At 45.2% G+C, this 25,441-nt stretch overlaps 1 protein-coding gene across 1 annotated transcript; it reads left to right on the top strand.

The window, feature by feature from the left end:
- Positions 1 to 982: 982 nt before the first annotated feature.
- LOC100870869 (uncharacterized) lies at positions 983 to 24,714 on the top strand. Its single transcript, XM_086908581.1, has 2 exons — positions 983 to 1,169; positions 22,672 to 24,714. Exons 1-2 carry the CDS (start codon positions 1,153 to 1,155, stop codon positions 23,651 to 23,653), a joined length of 999 nt encoding a protein of 332 aa, XP_086764707.1. The 5' UTR covers positions 983 to 1,152; the 3' UTR covers positions 23,654 to 24,714.
- The last annotated feature ends 727 nt before the right edge of the window (positions 24,715 to 25,441 follow it).

Genomic DNA, 25,441 nt, shown 5'->3' with positions numbered 1-25,441 from the left:
GTTCAAAGGAAAGGAAGCGTGTTAGCGCAGACGTGTTATCGTGGTAATTCAAGAATATATGAAGATATTTTTGAAATAGAAAACACCAGAAATATTGAGATGTATTTGATGTTAAGACAGGTGTGATACTGAATTCGAGAGATTTCGCATCGACTAATATAGAATCACATTGGAAAACGAGATACGTGTACGTGCAGAAGAGATATCGGTCGCAATAAAGACATCGTTGAATTCTGTGTCGCGCTCATAATTTATGTTTCGAGTGCAACGGCATCCTCGACTTGGTTACAAATGCACGCGATTATGCACAACGACTGTATACATCCTGATACAAACATGTTCTGTGGGAAACGGCTCGGCCTTCCTTTCGTATGTTACAAAGTATATTGCGTATCGTTATATATCGGTTAATACAAATGAACGTTATAACTTCCTCGATGTAACGAGTATCAAAGTGTGTAATGAATTTTTCTTTCTCTCTCTTCCGAGAATATATTTTTTAAACGTTTGCAAATGTCTGCAAATGGTTGCATGAAAATCTTTCACTTTGCCTTTTCGTAATTTACTTCGTACTTTAATTATTACTATTATTGATAGATAAGACATAGAACAGGTTAGACGAAAAATTGTGGAAGATATTTCTTTTAAAATAATATTTTAATGAATTTTAAGGCAGAAAGGATTCTACGATAAAAGGAAAATAAAGGGAAATATTTCGGTAGAATTTTTGTAATTCGGTTCTCGAGAAATGGCAGACGGAATTATTTTAGCGGAGGGAAGTGACACTTGCTGCATGTACAAGATAGCGGAATGCACGCGGGGATGCATCTACAAAAGTCAACGAAGACCTGTGTTTACCGATCTTAATTAGGGATAAAACGAAAGGGTTGAAAATGGTAGGGTCGCGAGTTGACAAGAATCGGCTTTTCGAATCCAACTTCGGGCATCTTCGGTGGTCACCGACACTCTTCGTACTACTCTTAACTCGTGCTCCCGCTGCCTCCACTCAGTCGTTGACGCGCGCTCGTTTCGTTTGGTTCGGGTATTAATGGTGCTTCAACATTCACAAGAGAACTTCACGGCCCAAATTCAATATAAAGGAGATTGTGCTTGACCTGCATTTCATTCACAAATAATATCGTCACGTGCAGCATGTGCACGATCGCGAGGTAAGACCATTTATCTTTACAAATCGTGCGATCTTTCGTTTCGAACGAGAAACATTTTATAATCTTTGTTTCGTTTTTTTTTTTTTTTTTTATTCGTAGAATATCTTTCGAACACTATTGCTCTTTCGATATCGAATATTTTTCAGTTCAGGTGGTATTCCTCGGTAAGGTGTCGGATTCTCTTTAGATTTGGATGGAATAAAAATGTTCCAGAACAACGTGGAACGTTCTCAGGTTCTATAGCTATCTGTAGGATATCTAAAGGACTCTCGTTGCTCGAGGAAGCGACAAATCGGACAACTTCCTGTCTCGATCTTTCGAATTTCCCCACGGTCGTGTCTCGATAAGATACGATTCCATCATTTTTTTTCCAATTTATTTCGTATTTAATTTACGTATTTAAATCGTGGATTGTATATCGCGTGCTTTCTTTCCAAACTCTAACTCACGAACTCGCCGTATACGTGACGCGTTGTCAAACAGTTAGTAACTCCAAGTTCGTTCATTCGATGGTGTGGGATGTCGAGAGAGGAGGAGTTTTAGTTTTCTCTTGCCGAGTAGGAAATATCGAAAATCCATAATGGTAGGGTAGCGTAATAAATCCGAGAGAGATTCTCGTTGCGTTTTTTTTTTTTGGTCGGTTTAAACACCGTGGTTAATAGTCGATCTTTGCTCTTGTTTGATCATCGAGATATTGATTGCCTCGTTCGGTCGTGTTTGGGACGGTTCTTTTCTCCCCTTTTCTCTCCTATTCCCCTCCCCCCCCTTTTTTTTTTACTTTTTCAATTTTATTCGCCAAGAATAGAGAGAGGAGCAAGTTGGAGAAAACAGTGGCAAATATTTGGGGATAGACTGTTCTCGATTGAATTTGTTGTAGTTCACGGCGAACGGTGCCGCGTAGCTTTCTATCCCAGCACGGTCAATATTGACTCTGGCTCGAGCCAAAGCCCATCGTAATAAATTATTGACTTCATGGAAGCGGAGTAGAAGCACGAAGGACCTGCGGTGATCTGCATTAATCGTTACGTATCCTCCTTTATGGCGATACTATTTGCCATAAGCCTAGGAAATTACACGCGATCCGTAAATCATTTTTATGGCGGGATTATCGTCATCGCGCAGGACGAGGCGTCACTAATACATCGATAGCGGCACGAGATTGATTGGAGTGTATAAATATTGTGCGCGTACGGTGCTTAACTATGTTCCATATTTCCTCCAAAATTAACTCGTAACTCGATTATACCATCACACATTTTTTCACGGAAAGAGAATTTACGAGAATTTATATTTCGTAATTCGACTTTTAATTTTCCCAATTTTCTATTTCCATTGACTATTTTTTCCATTCGCGTCGTATATTAAATTCGCAATCGTAATTCAATTCATGGCGAAACGATTAACGAGACGTGGAATGTCGTTGAATATCGAAATATCTCGTAATTGGCAGCTCAATGAAAATTCCATGCGTTCGATCGAGACTCGTGGAGAGTGTCGGAAACAGGTCGGTGGAATTTTCATAAGTGTATCGTAATTCAAGGTTCGCCTTGGAGGAGGTGTAAGTGCACTGTGCATTTTTTTGTTAGTTCGTCGGCACTCGATACGCGATTCGGAGGGGTCGCCCACGCAGCGAGACACGCACACACCTCCTCGTTCCTCTCTGTGTGTCGGCGATTTACGGTAAGGGCACCGTCTGCTTTGTGTGTTAGTCACCGGCCGTAGGGGGTGAAAGAGACTGGCAGGAGGGGAAGGAAAAAAAGAAGGAGAAGCGAGAGAAAGAAAAGGTGGCACACGCACACACGATCGAACGCGTTAACACGTCTATTGTGGTTGGAATTCTCATTATCTTCGATCGTGCATGCTAACAAATAATTTTCGTACGATACGCTTGGCTAACAATTGGATTAGGTCATCGTGCGCTTGTTGTTCCGAGCGAAGTTGAAGAACAGTTTCGTACTTCATCGAAAGAATTGGTAAAAACCTTCTTTTTGATCGTGATTCTATTATTTATTATTATTATTATTATCATTATTATTTGACACGTTTTGTCCAAATACAATATCTATTTCTTCGATGAGATTGTAATAAATTTTGCACGAATTAATTCTTCTTCGGATTGATCCCACTCGATTTTTGTTGAAAAGTATGGATTAAATCCATTGTTTGCATTGGATTTTAATGTTTGTTTGCTCTTGCTCGTTCAAGCGTTCTTCTCTCAGTGTCGAGGAATACGAGCATTCTTGTCGTGAATCATCGAAGTAAGTCGTTCTCTCGATTCTCGTCCCACGATCCGCTTGCTCGCGTGACGATTTTCTTAATTGCGCTTAAGCAACCTTTCTTAGCCAGGTGAATCGATTTCAAGGCTCTATCATTACGAGAAGAATAGCCGGCGCTTTGGTAATTGATTGGAAAAAGAGGCGAGAGACGGATAATTGCGGTTAAAGGTGGGAATCGTCGAGTCGTTAGAGTTAAACTAGGAGGTGTTTGTCCACTCCGTTTGCAATAACTCGTTCTACGCTTGGCCCGATCCGATCGCGGATCCGAGTATAGGATACGAACGTACAATTATCAGAAGTCGATCGAGTGTTGCTATCAAGTAAGATTGTTACCCTTGTTGCGTAGGGAACAAAGTAGCCGGTAACAACGAGTGTACTAACCGACGAATTACGCGTCGCTTCTCGTCCGTCTCGATCGAGCTCGATAATCGTTCGATCGGCCATCCCTAAGAGTGTCTGTTAAGACACTCTTAAATACCTCGAATGGGTTAGCGAGAAACGATACGTGTCGATAAACATTCGATGTTAATCGATCCTCGTTAACGCGGTTCTTTTTTTTCTCTCTCTCTCTCTTTCTCGAACGTATTTACCAAAGAAAGTAGAGAAAAAGAAAAGGAATAGTTGGCGGGTGTAAAAATAACACGATCCTTACGAAACGCTTGCTCGTACGTGTTTGCTCGCACCGAGTACAACAACCATTTCCAGGCGGCAAGTCTATTTGTCGAGAGACCCTCGTTCCCCGTTCTCGTGTAGAAAAGGAGGATCGAGAGAAGAGAGAGAGAGAGAGAACGAAGGGTGGCAGAGTTCGATTCGGACACGCGATATATTACGTGCTCGGCACGTATGTGCTGACCGCTTCGTACATAAGTAGACATAGGCATAAATAGCGATGCGTGTGCAAACTGTGTGTGTGCACGTTGCCGGTGAAAGAAAGTATTGGCGGGGACGAAATGAACGAGAGAGGAAAAAGAGAGAGGAGGAGTATCGAGTAACGCGAGCATGCACGTTTTAACGATTTCTGATGTTTCTAATTCTTCTATTTCTTCTCTCGCTCACCTTCCTGGTTCAAACTCGAGTCGAAAGAACGAGAAGAGTCCCTCTCGAGGTTGTAAACGAGTGGTCTTACTCTTTGATTCTCGGAACCGTTCTCCCCTTTGCCGATTCTTTTTCTCGGCTAGAGTCAACCGGCGAACGTGCGCAGCTTCTTCTCCTCCTCGAGCTATTAGCATGCAGAGGAGACGCGTCTGTTCGCCTCGGTTCGAAAGAACGCGAGAGGGAAGGATGACGATGACGATGATCGGTATTTGTGGATCCTTAATTGATGGATATTCGTATTCGGAGGAGAATGTCGGGATTGTTCGACGATTTATCGCGATGATTGCGCGGGAGGAATTTCTTCGTTACGGACGTTAAGTATTACACGAGATCGGCCCGAACGTTGCCACCGAGGTATGTCTTCGAGTGAAACTAGCAGTCACCTTTGGACGTCTCCTGACACGGTAATTCCCTCGTTCCCATGAACCCGAGTCAAGCAGTGATTATTAGTGCCAATTAGGCTAAAGTAAACCGGGTAGTGTGTGCTCCGAAACGGCATGATGATACGAGTAAAGCAGCGTTTCGGTACGAAACGAATCGCAAATAACAGGCTGGGGCTGCGATTCCTGCTACTTTGCTACGATAGAAAAACTAGTTCCACGTATTACGAGAATTGCTTTTCTCTTAAAAGAAATTTAATAAAATATCCTTTTTTTTTTTTTTTTTTTTTTATTTTACGTTTTCCATTGTTGAGAAAGTTGCGACGTATTGAAAGAAAAAGTTTCCTTTAAATTTTAACTGAGATTTATCTGCATGCAAATAAACGTGGAAAGTAGAAAAATCAAATCGAAACACGGCACACGAACTTGGTAAAGATTTATGGTAATCAGAACTTTTCCTCTCTTCGAATAGGATTAACGTTGAAATATCCGTCTGCGATAAAGTCGTGGATGGAATCCGTCGTTAGACTTTTATTTCACGATTGAATTTTATTTTTCATCGTGAAAACGTGCAACTGTGAATATACAATATGTACACACACACACGAGAGTATGGGGAAACGTGAGAAAAAAGATAACAGGAATTCAATACCAAAGCTCGATAGAGCGTAAATATACACGCATTTTTCTCACGGTTGTGCTCGCCATCGCATATTCGATATTCGTAGTTTATCAAACCAGGCACGATTTTCTTCTTTTCGTACCATTCGAGATATATATATATATATATATATATATATATATATATATATATATACACCGAGCCGTATGGGCGTGATCGTGATTGGAAAAATCGTAGAAACTTGGATCCAGGGTATATACCAGTTACGGTACACAGCATCCTTCGGCGAATATAGTGACATAATAGGCAAACGTCCAGGCCGATGCACCGTTATGCAGAATGGTGCTGAGGTCAAAGAGCCGGCGCGAATGGGAGGGAAGGAGCGGAGTCTGGGATGCGTTCGGAGTGCATCGGATATGCTCGTTCGCCTGGTTCGCTCATGAATATTTGAAGAGCCGAGAGATCACGAGATACTGTGAAGTGTGTTTCAACAAAATTTCGCGCTGCGAAACAAAGCTCTCGATCGTGAGATTCTTCCTAGACCGGATTATAAAGCTTCCTTACGTGCGCTCGAGTTAATTTCGATCGAGGCACGTACGCCATTCTCTATGTATATTAAATAAAATATAGCGAAATAGGCAAGCGACGAGTGAATACGAGTAAAAGCGTAAAAAACCGCGTCGCTTTTAATCGAGCAAATACAACGATAGATAAAAGGTTGAATGTAATAATAATAGGCTCGAAAAATGCGTTTTCGAAGATCGTGACGTACGATTAATTTTCTCTTCAGAAAGAGAACGTTAATTATTATTGAATAATTTGACGTTGTATAAAATTGATCCCGAGTATATTTTCACTTGTTACGCGTCGTTATGCAATCGCGTGGAATAAGATGGCTCGCTACGTAGCAGTATATATCTCTGACCGATGGCGAAACCCGTTTCGCTGGCGTTTCAATCTTGGCCATTGACACTGACCTAATAAGGGTTAAATGGATTGTTCCTGAATGTCCATTGAGCGCAGCACGCGTCTCCATTGGGGGGTGATAGACCTGTATGCGCGCATTTAAATCGCAGTGCACGTTGCCGTTATCGTGCACGGGGGGCGTTTAATGAATCCCCTCGAGGATATCTTTCAGAACGGTTAACGATTGATCGATAAATTTCTGTCGTCTACACGCACACGCGCTCTCTTCTCTCTAATGAAAGCCAGCTTCGCATCTCGATATACACATCCGATTGTGATTCGTAGTTTTCGTTCTTTTTTCTCTTTTTTTTTTTTTTTTTTTGAACAACTTTTTCATTACGGCGTATCGAACGATGGATGGATATCCTTGTCCACGCCACGAGTTCCTTCGAACGAGCAAATTACGTTCTTCTACGTGGAGTTGGCGTGGCGATATTTTCACGGCACACACGTCGTACACGTTTTCATTGGAAATGGAAATTATAAAATTCAAGACACGTCGATAGTCGTCGATCGGTGGTTTCTTCCTTTTCACTTACCGCTATGCGGTTATTCTTACGCGTAATCCGGTATCCGGCATCCTTTTCATTATTCCGCGGTGAAACATCGTAAATACCTAAAAAGGGATAAACGCGATAGAGTTGGGGCAGTTAACACGCCCAGTTCAGCGAAATAACAACTCTTGCGGGAATATCGTAAAATTTGATGTATTGTTCGAGGATGTAAATTTATATCCATAAATTATACCAACAACGCCGTACGCACTTGCTATTAATCGTTCTTGTCCTTGATTTAATCAGAGGAGAAGAGAGCAGGATGATTTTCCTCGAGATTTACGATCAGCCTGCGCGTGATTAGGGACAAACATTTACACAGGCTACACCCATATTGATCCCGTTGATCCCGTTTCCCGACATCGGTAAATCACGTTTTGTTTCTTTCGTTTTGTTTCTCGAGCCGCGATCGGGACATTTTGGGAGGGAAGCGCGTGTATACGTGCTCGTCTCTAGGGGAGAACGAAGGGACGAATAAAGGGAGCCACGCGAGAAGTACTCCTCGAAATAATTGATTGTCCTAGAGGCAATCGCCTCGGATATTTTGAGGTTAGTGGAATGAACCGCCGCCCGCTGTGAATCGAATCGTGTCGATCATTTTTCGTGTCGAGAACTGTGTGCTGATCCGTAACGATAGCATCGAAACGAATTACACGGAACGATTAGTAGAAATACTCGAAGAGTACGAAAAAAAAAGAAAAAAGAAAAAGAATTGAAATAAAATTTCAGTGATCGAAAGTGAAGCGTTTCCATCGTTCGTAATGGTCGATTTGTTGCATTAAATTACTTTAACGGTTGTTCCGTCGTTAACTCATGTACGTGACTTTAGCTAGCACCGTTAATTAATCGACGAGAATGATTAGTTGACAGGCAATGATTGTCTTAAAAATCACGGATCGCGACTGGTTTACCTGTACACACAGCGAGGGCAGATTAATCACACGAAGTTATTAAGCGAGATTGACGAGCAGAGATTTAACGGTAATGATTCGATGTGTGGAAATCATGGTTGGCAAAAAAGAGAAAGAAAGAAAGAAAGAAACGTTGCATTACTCAACGCGAAAATTAACCAGTCCTGATATACGCCCTTCCTGTTGTGTCCAGAGTCACGATCGCGTAATAAAAAAAAGTCACGATCGTTTCCTTGGCTTGGGTTAACGTGCTCGATGCATGCCAGCTTCTCGAGCTTTTCATCACTACGGCTGTTTACTCGAACGATGTTTAATGATTCCTCCGGTAATTGCGTGGGGCCCGTCTTTGAGGATAATATTTGTATAACTGGAATTACGCGAGTCGTTAAAATTTAACGGAAGGCGTCTTGCAAACTATTAAGTCCGTGCATAAATAATTTCTCTCGCCATCTTCGGATACAGTTATTAATATTTGACTTTCGGGATGACGATACGAGCATTTCTCATCGCTGTTTCCTATCATTCATCATTCTCTCGAATAATTAATGGAATCGAATGTTTACTCGTTTTTGAATATCTCGATGACGTTGGAAAAGAGAGAGGAGTACGGTGAACGATACGAAAGAACCGCCCCTCGTCTCGTTATCCTTTTATCCCGTTTATCGTACGTTATCGTACATCGAAATAGCTGGGCGTAACCTTTTCCTATTACACAACTCTTTCGTTCTATCGATTGGAGAAGCGAGAGAATGTCTTTATCGCGCGAAAAAAATAATTCAGAATCCATTATCGATCGATGAGATTAAACGAGATTATTATTAGCGAGTATATTACACGTGAATCGTTTTGTAATTCTTGTTTAAAAAAAATTCTTGTCGAGGGTACAGTTTTCGAAGATTCTTTCTTTCTTTCTTTTTTTAATCCTCGATTATTAGGCGGAATCATTACGTAATGCCCGATACGTGGCTCGTTGCCCGTACCTGAAAGTACTTAAACCCTCCTTTAATGTTTCGAAGAGAGAAAAAAAAGGGGAACGTTTACGGGGAACGTGCACCGGTTGTACGCTTCCAATTATCGGCGATAACGCCGTTTTCGGGTCCGGACACTCTTAGTCCCTCCCCCTCCCCTTCGTCCACCCTCCTTTTTTTTTCCTCCCTCTTCCGAATTCCTTCTCCCTCCCATTTGGACGAAACATGTAATCAAAGTTTACTGTCGAAGATGCGTAATGACAGGGTTAAGGTTAGCGAGGAATTAACGATCTGGGAATGGAGGTTTGGGCCAGCGCACGAATTTCGCGGCCTTGCAATTACGTTTCACGTGCCCTTCCGCCATAAAAGCGAGCCGACTGACGTAATTCGCGAGCTTTTACTCTCATCTTTTATTCCGTAATCGCAGCCATCGATCTTTATTCTCGGTCGGTCGTATCCACCGCGATGCAGATTCTCCACCGAGTCGAGTCGATTACGCCTTCCTCTTCTTGTCATTCTTTTGCTCGTTCACCACCACACTACCACCACGCTGCCTCGATTAACATACCGGATCTTGCGCAATCGTGGGACCAGAAAATGCGATTCTTTTTTTTTTTCTTCTTTTAAATTACGATGGATCTCGTCACTGCATCCGCGAATTTCGATGGATCCCACAGGATAATGGCTTTTGTTAATCGTGATTGGTCGGAACGGAGCTGGTTCGGCCGGCCGTGGCGAGGCAGCAACGGCTAGACTCCCGGCCAAACTCCTTTACCTCCTTTTTCTCGACGTGCTGGTTGAATGGGGCTCGCATTAGGTCCTGCGGCAGGAAGGCCGAGGAGGGTAGGTAAAAAAGAAAGCAAAAGGGGCGATCCTTGAGACAAATGGAGGGAATGGGGATGGAAGGGAAGGAGAGAGAGAGAGAGAGAGAAGAAAAAAAAAGAGGAAAACAAGCAGCGGATGTTTCGGCTGGCTGCTTCAAAGTTCAGCCCCATCTCTTCTTTCTCTTTCTCCGAGCTGCTGTGGTATTCCTTTCGATTTCTTTTACTTCGAACCGACCACACACACTTCCTCCTCTCTCTCTTGTCTCTCCCTCTTTGTCTCTCGCTTTTCTGTCCATTGTTTCCCAATACTCCTCGAATCGATTCATCGTCACGAGTCTCGAGATCGAATCGTTCGACTCGCAACGATACGAATTCTCTTCCTCCCTCGTCCGTTTCGATGCTTCGACGTGGGAGTCGGTGGTGCAGGTACGATCCTTCTAATCGCGATCCCAACTCCGGGTTGGGATGGATACGTTTTGAAAGGAACTGAAGAATGCGTCGCACGTGTCTCGCGTTCAATAAGGAAGTCTCGTGACGAGAGTGTCGGCAGGACAGAGGATATATATATATAGGGGTGTGGTGGGGAATACTCGAGTTCGAGTGGGGAATTGGATTTTCGGGTTTAATCCAGCGGCATCTCCGGATCACGTTAACAGGTGCTCTCCATTATGGGCCGTTTCCAATCCTCGTTCTCGCCTATCCGACCCTGGAGACAATAATTTCCAGTTAAATCTTGCGCTATTATGAGGGTCAGGTAGCGGCACGTGCTATTCTCGGTGTCGGTAATATATATATATATATAGGAAGAGAGAAAGGTGTAATTTTAGGAGTTTGATGATAAATTTAGAACGGCCTTCTACCTGTTAACGTCTCGCTTCTCCCGGGATATTCGGAATAATTTATCGGTCATTCTTTCGCGATTTTATTCTTTTTCGTCCGGCAACGATTTTATCGATCGAGAAAAAGCGAAGATATTAGAAAGGTGGCTGGAAAGATATAAAACGCGTCTTTAAAATTTATCCACGTCGTAAAAAAAAAAGAGAAAAAAGGAATATCGTCTCGATACCGCAACGAAACATATAAAAACGTGTAAAAAATGTATCGGATGATCGCGTTCAAAATGCTTCCTTTTTCCTGCAACTTCATTAACTCTATTTTCGTTTCTTTCTTTCGTTTCGCTTTCTTTTCCATTTCCATCCTTTTCCTTCTTCTTCTTCTTCTTTTTCTCCTTCTCCTCCTGTTCAATATATCGAACGTTCCAAAGACTTTTATAAAGTTTACACGCGTTGTGTTCCAGACGCACAACTCGTTTCGCTTCCTGTTCCTCCACGATTTCTCGAAAAGGCTCTCGTCAGCCCGACGTTGTTCACTTCGATTAAATCGTCAAACTCTATATCGAGAAGCGAATTGATTGAATTCGTGGCAAATCGAATTAAGCTCTCGCGTAATAATTTAATTTCTAATTACGCAATGATACGATCCGTTGCCCCTCGATTAACTCTCTTGTTAATTAGCTGGCTCGTGGTTTTGTTAAAAATTCTCGGTATTCGATCAGTGCGGCGAGAAAGTGTGCTCGTAAAGGCCGGCTGTCGGACATTGAAATTCCACGCTTTGTGGAACGAAAGTGCATTCCCCCGTCTCTTTCTTCGCTTTCAGCATTCTCATCGAATCGTTGTTCCGTCACTAGGCGAGAGAGAATCATCGGCGTGCGTCTGAATAGTGGCCTGTGTTCGGGGAATTCGATCCCAGCGAGAAAACGGAAGCTCTTCTTCTCGAGGCGAGGACGAAAAAATAGAAGTGACGCGAGAACGAGATTCCTGGGATCGTTGCCGCTTCCTCGTTTTATCGGGGCCCAACCGCCAGCATCGGATTCCGTTAACGGAATCGTCGCCGGTTCTCGATGCGCTTCCCGATCATCGATATGGAAAAAATCTTGGACCGCGCGTATATTTCTCTCGCGATTTCTTTTTCAATCCAAAATTTTATCCCACTTGGCCACTTTGTCTCCGTCGTTCGAACATTGACGTCGTCGAATCGTTGTATCTTCGATACTCGCGGTATGAGAAGAAAAAAATATTCGACAGTTTTAAATACTCGATACTCGATTGATTCGATGTAAAAAGGATCTATGAAGGGTCTGGAAAACGACGTTAAATTCCTCTCGCGACCGATGAAAAAAAACGCGTTCACGCTCGGTGCGCGAAGGAATCCGCGATGGCACGAAGTGCGAAACGAGAATTTTGAGAACCACTGTTACCCCGTTACTCGTACAAGAAGACACTTCCTTAGTAGTCTCGGAGCCGAAGTGGAGCCAATTACAAGAGCTGCGCCAAGAGACTTGTTCCCTCGGAGTCGATCGTCCGGCGAACGAGCTTGCTTCGCCAATTGCTCTCGCCAACGCTTTGACAAATTCTCTCCGCGCGGAATTATCTCGTTCGCGGTATCGAGAGGAGGAACAACCGGTGGAATCGTCGATCGAATCATTTTCTCGATTGTTTCTTGTAATTAATAGTCGATGTTCGATTATACCGTCCATCCACGTCGATCTCTCCTTATCCGTTTCGTTAATTACGAGATTATTTCTCGTCATGGTCTAAACTTGGTTTATCGTAGGGGCGCGCGTTAATCCAATTAACTAATTAGCGAATCATAGAGGGTTTACGATCGCTTAACCGCGCCAATTAACGTGGTTAACGTGGTGTAGAAGCGAAGGATGAATAATACCGAATGAAAAGAACGGTTTGGTATCTGGTATCTCGCCAAGTAACAGGTTCCTTGGAACGTTGAGAATGTGCAGGATGTTACACGGTGTATGAATGCGTCAGATACACAGGCGAAAGATACTCGAGGCTATTATAGAGCGAAAGGGAGGAAGGGCTACGTGACCAAAACAATGGACCCCATAGACCGAGCCCTTCTCGTAAGACACAATCGTATTGTTTGACGTTCACCGTGTATCCCCTTATTTTACATCCTATATTCCTCCTTTCTTTCACACTTTCTCAATAGGTTTTTTTCTTCTCTTTCTTCCCTCCCTCCCTCCCTCCCTCCCTTCCTTCCTTTCCTTCTTTCTTTCTTCTCACCAGACTCTTTTCTTCCAATATCGCGCACCTTCCTCGACCATTTTCCTCCCCCTTTTTCCTTATTCCGTATTCGTATTCCCCGTCGCTTTCCCCGTCGAATGTCGCTTTTATAGAAGCGATATCGTGCGTACGTACGTACGTACGGTATTTTCCATCGGTCGCGCCCTTTGAAGTCTTGGAAGCCGTAGATTCGCGTCCAAGTTTCTCGATACGACGACGTTTCGAGCCTCTCCACCGTTGCCTCTATTGTGCCTCTGTTTGGGGTGCGCCAGCCTCGACTAAATTACCTTCAGGGGTTTCTCTTCGAGGAACTCGTGTTTCTTAATGGTAGTTTAATTTCGGCCTGTTCGGGGTGCGCCTTTTTTTCGTAGAATCGGAGGGTAGATCGGGTTGTATATTATATTTCAAGTATCGAGAAGGGAAAGGAAGGGAAGGCCTTCTCTTGAATGAATCCGCGCTTCCCTTCCGAAAATATCGAATCGAATGATTCGATAATAATTCTTATGCGAAATTTTAACGAGATTATATCCTGCGTATTCGTGGCCTATGAACGGAAACGAGGAGAGGGAGGGGGGGAGATCGTTGTAAAAGTCGAGCACACGCGGTAATAAAATCATACACGTCCCTCTGAAACGTTCAAAGCCAGAGCCTCTTCGTATGTGAAGCGACAGTAATTGATGTCAGTGAAACCCCTCGGTACATATACGTATATATACATACGTATATATATACATATATATATATATATACGCGATGTCCTCGAGAAGCGTACGACGCGGGTGGTGCGGAATCTAATGGCGAGATATACGTTTATGGCTGGTGAATTTACGATCGATGTAAATACGAGAGAGGGAGTCCCTCTCCTTCTTCCGCGGGATCGTTGTTTGCAATTCGCCGCACGTCACTTTCGCGGCAGACAGGGCTAAAAGGCTTCTTTATCGCTCGAGATTCCACGTGGATAACGTTGCCGATATTATCGTCCCTGATCCTCGCGCTATATCTTCCTCGGGCCTCGATAATCAAATTATCGAGGAATTCTCGAGGCGATCGACCACGGCGATTCCTCGCGAACGAGATTTCGAAGGAAATTTCTTTTTCTTTGCCTCGAAAAGAAGAAAGAAAAAAAATAATTTAATTTATCGTCTTTTCTCTTCCGCGCGCAAGGCCTTCGAGAAAATCCTGCGATTCGGGATAAAAATTTTTAAAGAAGATTTCATCTGCTCCCTCGAGATTCGAATTGGCAAGGTTTTCGACCGTATTTCATATCCTTCTCTCGAGTTCCTTTTTTCCGAACAATTTTTCGGTTGGTTAAATCGGACGCGTGGAAGGCGGTGTTGATCGCGTTATCCGGCATTTTCTCGTGTAACGAAATATACATATTCCGGGATTCGTGGCACGTAGTTGGAAAGCGCAATCCGTGACCGCCGGATGCTTTCAGACGGTTTTCCGCGTAGCGAACAATTTTACGTGTCGAGCGTCGAGTCTGCCCGTGTTTGAATCGCGTGCTCAACCTCGATGGTAAATCCTTGTCGCATTCGATGAAGCAAAACTCGCGTGAACACCGGCTCGTATTTCCAGTAATTACACCCTAGGAAATTTATTTTCTACCACGAACCAAGTGGCCGAGCTAATCAACTTCTCCTCCTTTCCATTTCGACCCGTTACACGTCATAGTTGGTCGAATTCCCCGCGAAATTCAATTAATTCGTTTCGATTTATCGTCGAAAACTGTCCTCCTAAATTTATTATTATCTCCTCGTACTTTCGATCTTTTCGAATTGCTCATCTTAATAAGCAATTTCGTCTTAAGAAAGACGCGAAAAAGGTGGTAACGCCTTCCTGATTCCACCTGAGACCAACACCAACTCTCGAGAACGGTAAGAGATAAGATCGCGTTATAAAAAACGTCCCTATGGAGAGACACGATCGACTTTTCCGTCTCCACCTATTCCATCTTCACTTTTTTTTCTCCCCTCCCCCCATCTTTCCGTGATTTCTTGGCAATGCGTGCCGATCTAATGGGCCGTAAGAAGGAGGAGGGTTCGCGATGTCTGTATAAGACGATGTCTGAGTTACGTAGAATCGATGATGCTCTCCCACGGAGTGCGTGTTCCTCCTCCCCCTTCCTTTTTTCTCTCTCTTATATTTTCTCTCGTTTTTTCCCCTTCTATTGCTCCCCTTCTTCCCTCCCATCTTTCGACCCATTAATCAAATGGCTGGCGTAAAATTACTCTTCATTTCTGATCGCGACCTTGGTAATGGTGGCGAACCACCGATCGATCAGGAGGAGGGAAGAGATCGTCACCTGATCAAGGGGATCGATCGTAACGAGCCGCGTCGAGAATGAATGCCCCTTAATGGGTTTCCCGAGCACGAAGATGCCTTTTTTTCAACGCTAATCACCGCTGGATCACCTTTCTTGGCTACCGATCCTACCACCATCCTTTCGCGATACGCGGAAGCCAGGAATGGAACGAACGTCTCTCTCTCCTTTTGCGCGACATCGTGCCTCGCTCGTGACGATAGATCTCGTGGAGGAAAGAGGATGCATCGTGATCGTTTAAATCGAAATTTATGTACACGACGATCCACGACGATCCTCGGTCTTTCCATTCGTACGATTCCAATTATACCGAGTATCTTCGCTTCGTCTTCGACCGTCGCGGATGCGCCGATACCCTCTTACCGATCACCACGCTCGTTAATGTATTTCCTCGTGGATAAACATCGTACCAGAGAGCAAAGAGATCCATCGCCATCGATGTCCAACGAAATACGTGGAAATTCTCGCTAGGACGATCAAACCGGTAGCTGACCGGTTTGCCGCTTAAAACCGCTCGTCTCTTTCTCCCCCTCTCTCTCTTAAGGAATCTTATCCTCGATTATGTTTGGCAGGTGACAAGAAGGTACGGTGAAGTACTCGTGGCATGCTTGGATCACGATCATACGGTTGCCTCGAACGGGTCAGATAATGTAAAGATTATTTTCGCTGGAGGTGAAAAATTGTTGGCATTTCCAAGCGCGTAGATTCGATTGTAGAATGGAAGATGGAAGAAAGTGGTTGATTTATTTAACCGATGGCAGAATCGCGGAAGAGATCTCGCGTGGGTCGAAACGATCGCGAGGAATTATATCGATCGCCACGGCATGGTTTCCTCCTCTCCCCGTGACAGGGACCCTAATTGAAAAGTGACGAAACGACGGGCCAAGAATTTGCATGATAATTCCTTTCCCTCTCTCTCTCTCTCTCTCTTTGTTTCTCCTCTCTGATTTATGCGCGCCGTTTAAGCGAAGAATGCTCGGCTGCGTTTCCAGAACCGGAAAATAACGCGCCTAGGGTAGATTCTAGCCGGTGATTTCGATGCTTCCAAAGCGGCGGAACGATCGTTGCAACTTGCGAAGAATCCCTTTATGCGTCTTTACCGTGAATCTCTGGAACACGCTTTGACCTACGGAAGAAAAGTCTGAAAGTTCAGGTTTGATTTATCGGCCGACTGGTGGCGCGATATTAAAATTTTATCCGTAGTGGCTGGAGGCGATTTCGAGACGAGGAATAAATTTCTCGAAAATGATAAATGTTTTCGCTTATTGTTGCGAGAAATATTGTCTCGCGTAATTGCGATTGATGAGAATTATACGTAATAATCTTTGTGTGTTATATTAACGGAAAGACGCGTTTCAGGAATGTTTCTTTTCTTTTTCTTTTTTTTTTTTTTTTTCTCGAACTTGAAAGCATTTATCTGCTCGAACCGTTATAAGATTACGATCTTTTGCAGGAATATCTCTTCTCGCTTCTTTTCCCTTCTGCCTCATTTAACACGCATATACGCGTTCTTTTCGCGGATATTTCTCTTCACGATCGTGCAATCATCAATTCCCAACCATCTTCTGTTGAAAATCGCGTGCGAGGATCCTCGCGGATCGAATTTAAAAGAGCCGCGATAGGAAGGAAGAGGTTAATCGCGATAAAGTTGACCCGACACGGACCAGACGAATTCGGTGCATTGAGATTTATGGACAGCACATCGTCCCCCCGTTTCCCTAGCCGATGCACGAACGCGACGCGACGCATATGACTGCGTGCACGGCTCGATACCTCTCCTAGTCGGAGAAGCGGAAACCAATAAATTATTTCAGTCACGTCGAATCGAAGCTGAAATTCCACAGGCATGCATTTACCGATCACTGTCATTTGCCTGTGGCTGACCGCTCCTACTTGGACATCTATCAAACCGCGATCGCAATTAATTTTTTACCGCTTGCCCCGTGATTACGCCTCGCCTCTAGTAATACGTTGGATGCGATTGCGCACGAACGCCGACCGTTTCTAATAGATACACACACGCGTGTACCTCCGTACGTACTTTGTATCAAATCGAACCTTTTTCCGCTCGTGTTCCACGCTTCTTTTCCTCCATCCATCGTCACGATTCATCTTCATCCGGATTCGACGATTGCTTTCTTCGCTCTCTCTCTTGTTTCCTGTATTCTACCCCGACCGTTTCTTTATTGTTTATTACCAGCCACGATCCGATGCCCACGAGGAGTGCATAGTGGTAAATTGTATATAGCATAAAATAGACGATCCGAGAACTCTTAACTGGTTTTCAATGGCATGCGCCACGGGAATCGAACGCGATTCTACGCGATTTAAATAATCACGCAGTTCCTCGGCTTATTTACTACGCCCTTCTTTCAACGTACTCGTTGTTTGTTAAGGCGAGATCTAATACCGTTATCGAAATTGCATCGGCATCCACGATACGGGTATTCGATTATGCGGAATCCCTGCCGATATAACGTGCATCGTCGAGATACCATATCGCGCCCAACTACGCTTCTCGAATCATCCTAATCTCTCCTCGGTTCTCGGGGGATTTTATCATCCACCAGCACCAAGCCTCGCATCCTTCGACACGCGCGTTATCGCTACACGCGTCCAACCACGTGTGCCGTTCGCACGAACTCCACGACAAGGATGCTGCTGCATGCACGCTCTTCGTGGACACGACGACGAGCGTAGAGTTTTCTCGGTAGAGTCGTCTATGCCCCGCGCCGCCAAGGTGAACAAACTCCCTCGTCCTCTCGTCCTCCTTCTCTCTTCCTCGCGCGCTGTCTCTCCTCGTTTCTGATCGTGGCGCGGATTAATGCTCGCTCCGGACCATCGTATGATTCCTCGACACGGGATTAATACGGTCAGGATTTGTTCTCGAGAGAACCGTGCGAGTTGGCGCAAGAAGAAGCACCGAGTTGGACGTCGATCAGGAGGACTATCGTCGCAGTTTATTGCCTGTTTCACGCTTCGTCACGGAATCCTTCTCGGATTAAACTCGTAGTTAAGGATCCCTCTCCTCCGCGATTATGCGAGAAATGGACGAACGCATTAATTTCACGGCTTGACGCATCGAGAAATGTACGCATCGCGTCTCTCGGCCGTCGCCGCGGAATCGGCGGGGAACCTCGAGATCCGAGAAGAGGAAGATCCTTTTCGAGAACTTTCAGGTATCCGTGGAACGAGAAACGGTCCGAGTTGTGGAATCTCTCCAGTCCGTTCCAGGTAAACGACCCAGGAATTCGAAATATTCGACCGAAGCTCGATCGAAGCGAAAACTTGTCTCGTCGTCCGCGATTCGAGAAAAAAAAAAAAAAAACCGTAAAATCGAAACTTTTCGAATCGTATCGTTGCTCTCCTCTCCCCCCGTGGACGTTGATCTCGCGATCGATCGATCGATCGATCGTGTGGCGTCGAGAGATTAATAAACTCGGTTCAGGGACGGATCGAGGAACGACACGCGCTCGTCGTTGTCTCCTCGTTTTACATACGCGCGCGCGCTCGCTCGTATGCAAAAAAGTGTCGCGAGGAAAACGAGGAGGAGGAAGCAGGTTCCAGCAGGTTTCCGACGAGCAAGATCTTCTTCTCGGGTATTTCCATATCGATGGTCGAGGGAGATGGGGTCGCGATGGAGAATGACTGCCGTCGTGGTTAACGTTGAGTCAACTCGAACGAGCACCGAGAGGAGGGAGGAGATGGCGGAACGCGAGAGTCATGGGTGGCGAGTTGGATTTTCTCGTAGTCGAATGTTAACTCGACCAAGACAGAAATTACAGGCTTGGAGGGTCATTACAACCCCGCGGCAACCACCAACGTCTCGTCCAACCTGACTACCCGTTTCCTCTCCCCTCCCGGTATTCCCCGCCTCGCGATGAAACGGATCGGTCCAACTGCCGTGTTATTCTCTCGTTTAAGCTTTCACGTGATCGTAACCAATTTGTCGGGGAAAAGTGGCGAGAAAGAGAGAAATCTGTCCCATACGAGTTACTTGCTTAGCGCACTCATTTGTCGAATCAATCGGCCAGCCCCAGAAGTCGCGTTGAATTTTACGCTCGGGGAGAGGAAAAAAGCGGCGAATAATTCGAACCGGGTGAAAACGCCGATACTTGGAGAGGCAGATAGCCGATGAAACGAGGCGATAGACCGGTAAACTTGGCAAATTACAAGAGCGCCTAACAAGTACATCGAAAGAGAGAGTGTGGTGCACTCGGTCGGGTGCCGGCTAATGACTCGAGCTTTCATCTTCTCCCCGATGGAAACGTTACGGTTCGCCGGAACGAAAGCGTCGCGTGGATCGCTCGCTTTTAATTAATAGTTAGAAACATGAGAATCGCGATTTCGGCAAAATTCATTATCGATTCGCCACGTTTGTTATTTCGCTTCGTTCCGAACGATAAAACGAAACGTATCGCGTTGATCGCGCACACTCCATCCACACTCTATCGACTCGTACTTTTACCTGCCCGTATTATCCTATAAATAATATAATACTTACGTATTACCCGCGCTCATAATTCCATAATTTCCAGTTCTTGTTTCAGTGGAGCGAACCAATTCGCCAACCAATATCTGTCTATGCAGTCTCGAGAAGCGTTATTCGATATTCCATCGTGTTGTGTATCGGGTCGGGTCGAGCGAGGGAAGAGAATCCAAAGCGAATCACCCGCAAACGTTGATCCCGCTGATGATCATGGAGATTAATCTCGGTTCACCGCAAGACGCCAGCGTAGCTGCTCCTTTTCATTTTTCATTCCATCGGTGCAACGACGTGCCCCGTGTGTGTCTCTCTTCCCGTCTCTCCTTCCTCCTCTCCCCACTTTCGTCGCTCTTTCTCACGCGTCCACCGCCTCGTATGCACACGCACGTGCTCGCCGATCGCTGTCGTCTCTCTCTCTCTCGCTCTGCCTTCTTCCATCACCTTTGTTCCTCCTCCTCCTCTTCTCTCTCCCCTCCCTTCTCGATTCTTTTTCATCTTCGCCTCGCCTCGCCCGTTCGGGTCGCGCGAGCCTCTTCTCTACCGCCGCTTCTCCACCACGCTCGCTCTTCCGCGTTCTTCTAACCCGCCAATCGTGCGCTTTCGACGAATACGTCGAACGGTAATGGACTACCGATCGGCGCACGGTCGACGCTCGCTCGTCTTCCCGATGCTAAATACGGGGGAATCGTAGTGAAGCGGAGTCTTTTTGCCAGACCGTGTTGAAACGTTGAAACGCGGAGTAACGGCCGTTGGCCATGGATGGTTTCAACTCTCGGTTTATTGTTGCCCGGGGCGGGGAGGGATGTTCTCCTCTGCTTGCTTCGATGTCTTTTTACGGCGACGGGAACGATTCGCGCGGCGCGCCATTGTTATTCCACCATCGTTACCGTCCGATCCATTAATGCGATTCCACTATTAACCTTTAACGGGCGAGCGTCACCTCGGACGTGACTGCTGCAACTTATCGTTCCCTCGCGTAAGAATAACGTTTCGACTTGCCGGCTGGCGAGGCAGAATGTTTCCACGCGCGCAATTGCGAACGAATATAAATTCTACGAATCAGGCACAGTCACAAGCGCAAAGTCGGCTCGACGCGTGCTCCAATTGCTCGAATCCGTTTGCTGAATTTTCCGCTCGTCCCCTATCTGTCTCTCTTTCTCTCTCTCTAGCGTGAGCGAGCAGTTTAGCTCGAGCGAGCAGAAGGGATTTTTTTCGAACAATGAGTTTCATTGAGGAAACGGCCCGTCCGCTCCAACCCGTGTTTTTATTGCATCGAAGATCGAGCCAGATAAAGCTAGTAACGCGACGAGCAGTGGCTCGAGATGCGATTCGAGAACGAATCTCGAATGTGAATGGGGCTTTGTCTTTGGACGTTTGCAGATCGTCCTAATGAAAATCGGTTAACGGAGATTGTCGACTCGAAACTGTTTTCGAGCTTCCCTCTGGATCGATAGGGAACGAGTATCGTCTATATAAACGGAGGAAATGGTCGTCGAGCGAGTTATTTTTTATTCTCTTCTACGCTGTTGTCTTGTGTTTTTTCGTCTCGGGTATTTTTATTCTCGTTTGAAGCTTCGTCGAAAAAGACATTGGAGTCGAGGAGGAGGAGAAAAATAATTCCGCAACGAGGGAAACGAATGGCTGGCAAGTTAATTCCACGAGTATCGCGTGACTGACGTTCCTCTCCGACTTTCTTTCTTTTCGGACCCGATGACAAAAGGAAAAGAGAGGAATATTTAATTACTCGGCTTACCTTACCACGTCCTCTGTCAACTTCGTCCTCCGCTCGAGCGGAAACCCGTTGTTTTCAATCCCTTTATTATCGATCGTTTCGAGATACGGCTGGACGAAGGATCGTTTCGCCGATTCGTCGAGGAGACGTCGCAATTTATTGAATAATACATCGACCGGCTTAGGGAGTAGATACCTGCTTGAAATAATAAGAGGAAAATTATAGTCAGCGTCTCGTAACGGCGTTACTTAGATTTACGAGGTGTTTCTCTCTCTCTCTCTCTCTCTCTCTCGAGCAACGATTATTATTATTTACGATTATTTTCGTCGAAATTGGAAATTAACCGATCGAGGGAAGGCGAACAGATACGAATGGAAGAGCGCGTTTCTTCTCTTCTCGTTGTGGCGAAGATTGTTGTTGGCTTAGAAAAGATAAGAAGAAACCGAAGAATTGGCGGACTAATTAGCGAGACTTATCCCGCGTGAAGGGAGCAGTAATTAAGAAAAGCGATGGTTTATCGAAACGCGACGAGCCACGGTGTCCCGATCCATTTAAGAGATGTTCCATGTTCCATCGTGAGTAGTAAGAGTGGTAATCCATCGCTTCCATATTCGCGTTTTTCTCGGCTCGCTTCGCCGCTCGCTCGTAAAATTTCAAAGTCTCGTCTCGTTGGCAGAGTCGTCGTCGCAATTACGATCGATGAAAATTTTCTTTTGCCCCCGTTTTTGCTCGAACGACGCGGCTAATATTTACGATCTGCCAGATCATGGCTTCCCATTCCTCCGAAGAGGAAACGTTCCTACTGATAGACGAGGTCATGGCCGGTCGCTTTTTCTTTCTCTCTCTTTTTTTCTTTTCTTTTTTTTAGACTTGCGCGACTTGCCATCCAGTGATGGATCGTCTTCTAAGGTGACAGGGATCCCGTCGTCTTTGATATTCACCTTGCGTGTGCTAAACGGTTGTACCGGAATCGATGGTTATGTCTTCTCTTCCGTTCACGAGGCGTTCAAAGGCGTTTGTGAATGACATTAGGTCGAGATTTACGATTATTATATCTTTCGTTTTTTCTTTCCCTTTGGTGATAATTTTTGTGAAAATGTTCGGATCATTCATCATTTCATCATCGATGGAACGTTTAAAAAAAGTTCAAGATAAAAAGTCAAAGAAAGAAATTTTCGTTTTTCGTTGGAAAGTAAGTTTTTCAAAAATAATGGAATGATAATTTTTCACGGAAAAGAATAACTTTCCTGTGCTAATCTATTTTTCTCTCTCTCTGTTTCAGATTACTCGGCTGCACGCTGCTCCTGTCGTGCGCCATACTCGTAATCGCGTCCGAACAAACGATAACCAACTTCGAGACGGTTCACACGAGCAATGCCGCGATCCTGAATCGGCTCGGCCTCGCGCCGCTTCAGATTCCCGATGGACACCACAAGAAACGGCTTGCGGGTCCCGAGCCACCTGGACTAAACTCCCAGACGAGAATTCATCAGCCGTACAGCCGTCGACACGGTCATCGAGACAGCCACGTCTACATAGTCAAGCTTCCGGCCAGTCCACCGTACTACACCATCACCAAGCCGCACAAAAACGTGAAAGACGAGAAGGTGACCAAGACCGGGCCAAACTTCCCCGTAGGATTTCAGGGAAATGGAAAACCCGCCAAGATCTATCACTGGAATTTGCCCGTCGTGAAGAAGATAAGCGAGAAGAAGAGGCTGCACGCTCAGATGAAAATGGAGCAAGCGAAGAAGAAGTTGGACGTCTCGAAGAAGTATCAAGGCTCGAAGAATTTCGAGGGCGGTGCTCGTCAACAACAACAAGAACAACAACAAGGTACTCAGGATCTCTCTCTCCAGGAGAAGAAGAAATATTTCGCCGGTGACAACGGGAAGATTCGCCAGAGCGGCGGCAGTCCCTCGAAGCACGTGAGGAACAACGACAAGAGGCTGAGCTATCCCGAGCACGAGGACAAAAAGTCGACGAAGAAGGGTAACAACATCGGGACGAGCAACAAGACGTACAGGCTGGACGATTCGGGCGTGCACAGGATCCACTTGACGAACGAGCTTCACGGGGCGAGGAACACGGCCAAGGTGAAGAAACACCGGAAGAAGGCCGCCATGTCGTACTACGCACCGATCACGGGCAAATCCGGATCAACCAGCATCCACAAGAATTTCCCCGGCAACGGGAAGCCGAAGGCGTTCTACGTGATGGAGAAAAGTCGCAAACCCGTCTACTATCATCCCTTATTACCATAATCCGCGACTCGTCCAGAATCCATCCGCGTAATCGCGTCACGTGTTGGCGGCCCGTGTGAGCTTGTTAACTTAAAATAGTCGCGACACGTCGACGACATGGAGGTGCGACAAGGCGAGGATGAGGATGTTTGGGAATGACGAGATGGGCGAAAGAATGAGAAAGAATGCGCGCGCGCGTGTGAGGGGGAGAGAGAGAGAGAGAGAGAGAGAGAGAGAGAGAGAGAGAGAGAGAGAGAAAGGGACAAAGGAATTCTCGGATCGGAGTCGTCCTTCGCGCTCGAAGCCACGCGTATCCTGCAAAAACCGTTCCACTTCTGTTACAGTTGTTAGAGATATTTAGATTTAGGTTTTTACTCCGAGACTTTCCTCATTCCTCTTGGAGGGAGGGGAAGGCGGACTTAAATTTAGGAATAGTTTTTAAGGAGAATTTTTGCAAACGCCTGCGACTGAGTTCGACGATAACGGTATATAACGCTCAGAGATAATTAAGTCAGGGAAGGGAGGCGATCGTTGAAGGCTTCTTCTTCCTCCGCTTTTGTACGGCCAACGATGCGCCAACGATCGCCTTCCCGTTGCTACCTTTAACTTGTATAATATATTTTTATAAGTTTAACAGATTAACTTTTTCTATCGTACGTACGATGTGTGCCGTTTTTTACGAAAGATTTATACACCGATTTATACGCGCGATTGTTTTATGGAAGATGCCGATCATGATGCCAACGACGAGAGGGAGAGGAGGCGAGGGAAAATTCGACGTAGTGCAAAAGCAGCGATTATCTCCATGGAGCAATCGATCATAAGAGCGAATTTCTACGAAAGACTGGACAATATACCCGCATATATTACTTACTCGTCTCTAAGGGATGCACATGCCTTTTCTATCCTATATCCGTGCAAGGATCTTTTACTCGTTCTTTTTCTAATCTAATGAATTGCAGAGGCGCGAGAGCAGCAGACATTTTTTATATTCTTATATCGTATGTTATAGGAAGAAGCTCAATTGTATCGAACCATGGCATTCAGTGTAGCGTAATAAAAGTATTTATAGTACTTTGTAACAAGTTGGCTGCTGTATGCATGTACCCGTTGAGAAAACAGAACGGAAAAAAAAAAAAAAATGAAACGAAGATTGGTGGAGGATAGCATTGTTTGTTCGATTAAACGTCGGTCGTTTAAACGGCTGTCGTGCTAACTTTTTATCCCGATTTCAGAATGAGAACCCCTCTTAACCCGTTACAGTACATTTGCGATAGTATCGAGCCAACAGCGAACCCTTTGCCCTCAGGGCTACATTTTTTGGTAATTGACCATCAAACTTTGAAATGACCAGAGAGTGCCTATCTTCCTTTGTTCCACCGTTCCACGTTTCTTTCTCCTTTTTCTCTCTTTTCTTTTTTCTTTTTTTTTTTTGTCAAACCCTTCAACCGGCGTGTTTAATTGTAACTCGTGACAAGGATTAATCTCTCTAGTGTTATTTAACGCTCGTCGCTCGTAAAGAGAAGAAGAAAAAAAAAAACAAAAAAAATTTGTCTATCCATCGGCTAACAATATCTCGAACGAATACGAAGAGAGATGCTCGAAAACGTCGTATTTCGACATAAAGTCGGCGATTTATTTTTCTCTCGCGTATTCTTTGGGAATAAGAGGTAAATAGAAAATTTATTTCACGAACGTATTCCCCCGCGATATCGCCGAGGGAATCGCGGAGGTTTGAATTGAAATTCCATTTAAACCTGGCTTTTCCTGGATGTCTGGCGTCGGTGTTATCGCGATCTTTGAATTCAA

Source organism: Apis florea, unplaced genomic scaffold (assembly GCF_048593485.1).
Source record: "Apis florea isolate Af1SG1 unplaced genomic scaffold, ASM4859348v1 contig_3081_pilon, whole genome shotgun sequence".
In the NCBI taxonomy this organism is placed as follows: Eukaryota; Metazoa; Arthropoda; class Insecta; order Hymenoptera; family Apidae; genus Apis; species Apis florea.
Note: the sequence above shows the minus strand (reverse complement) of the source record. Positions and strands in the feature narration are given on the sequence as shown.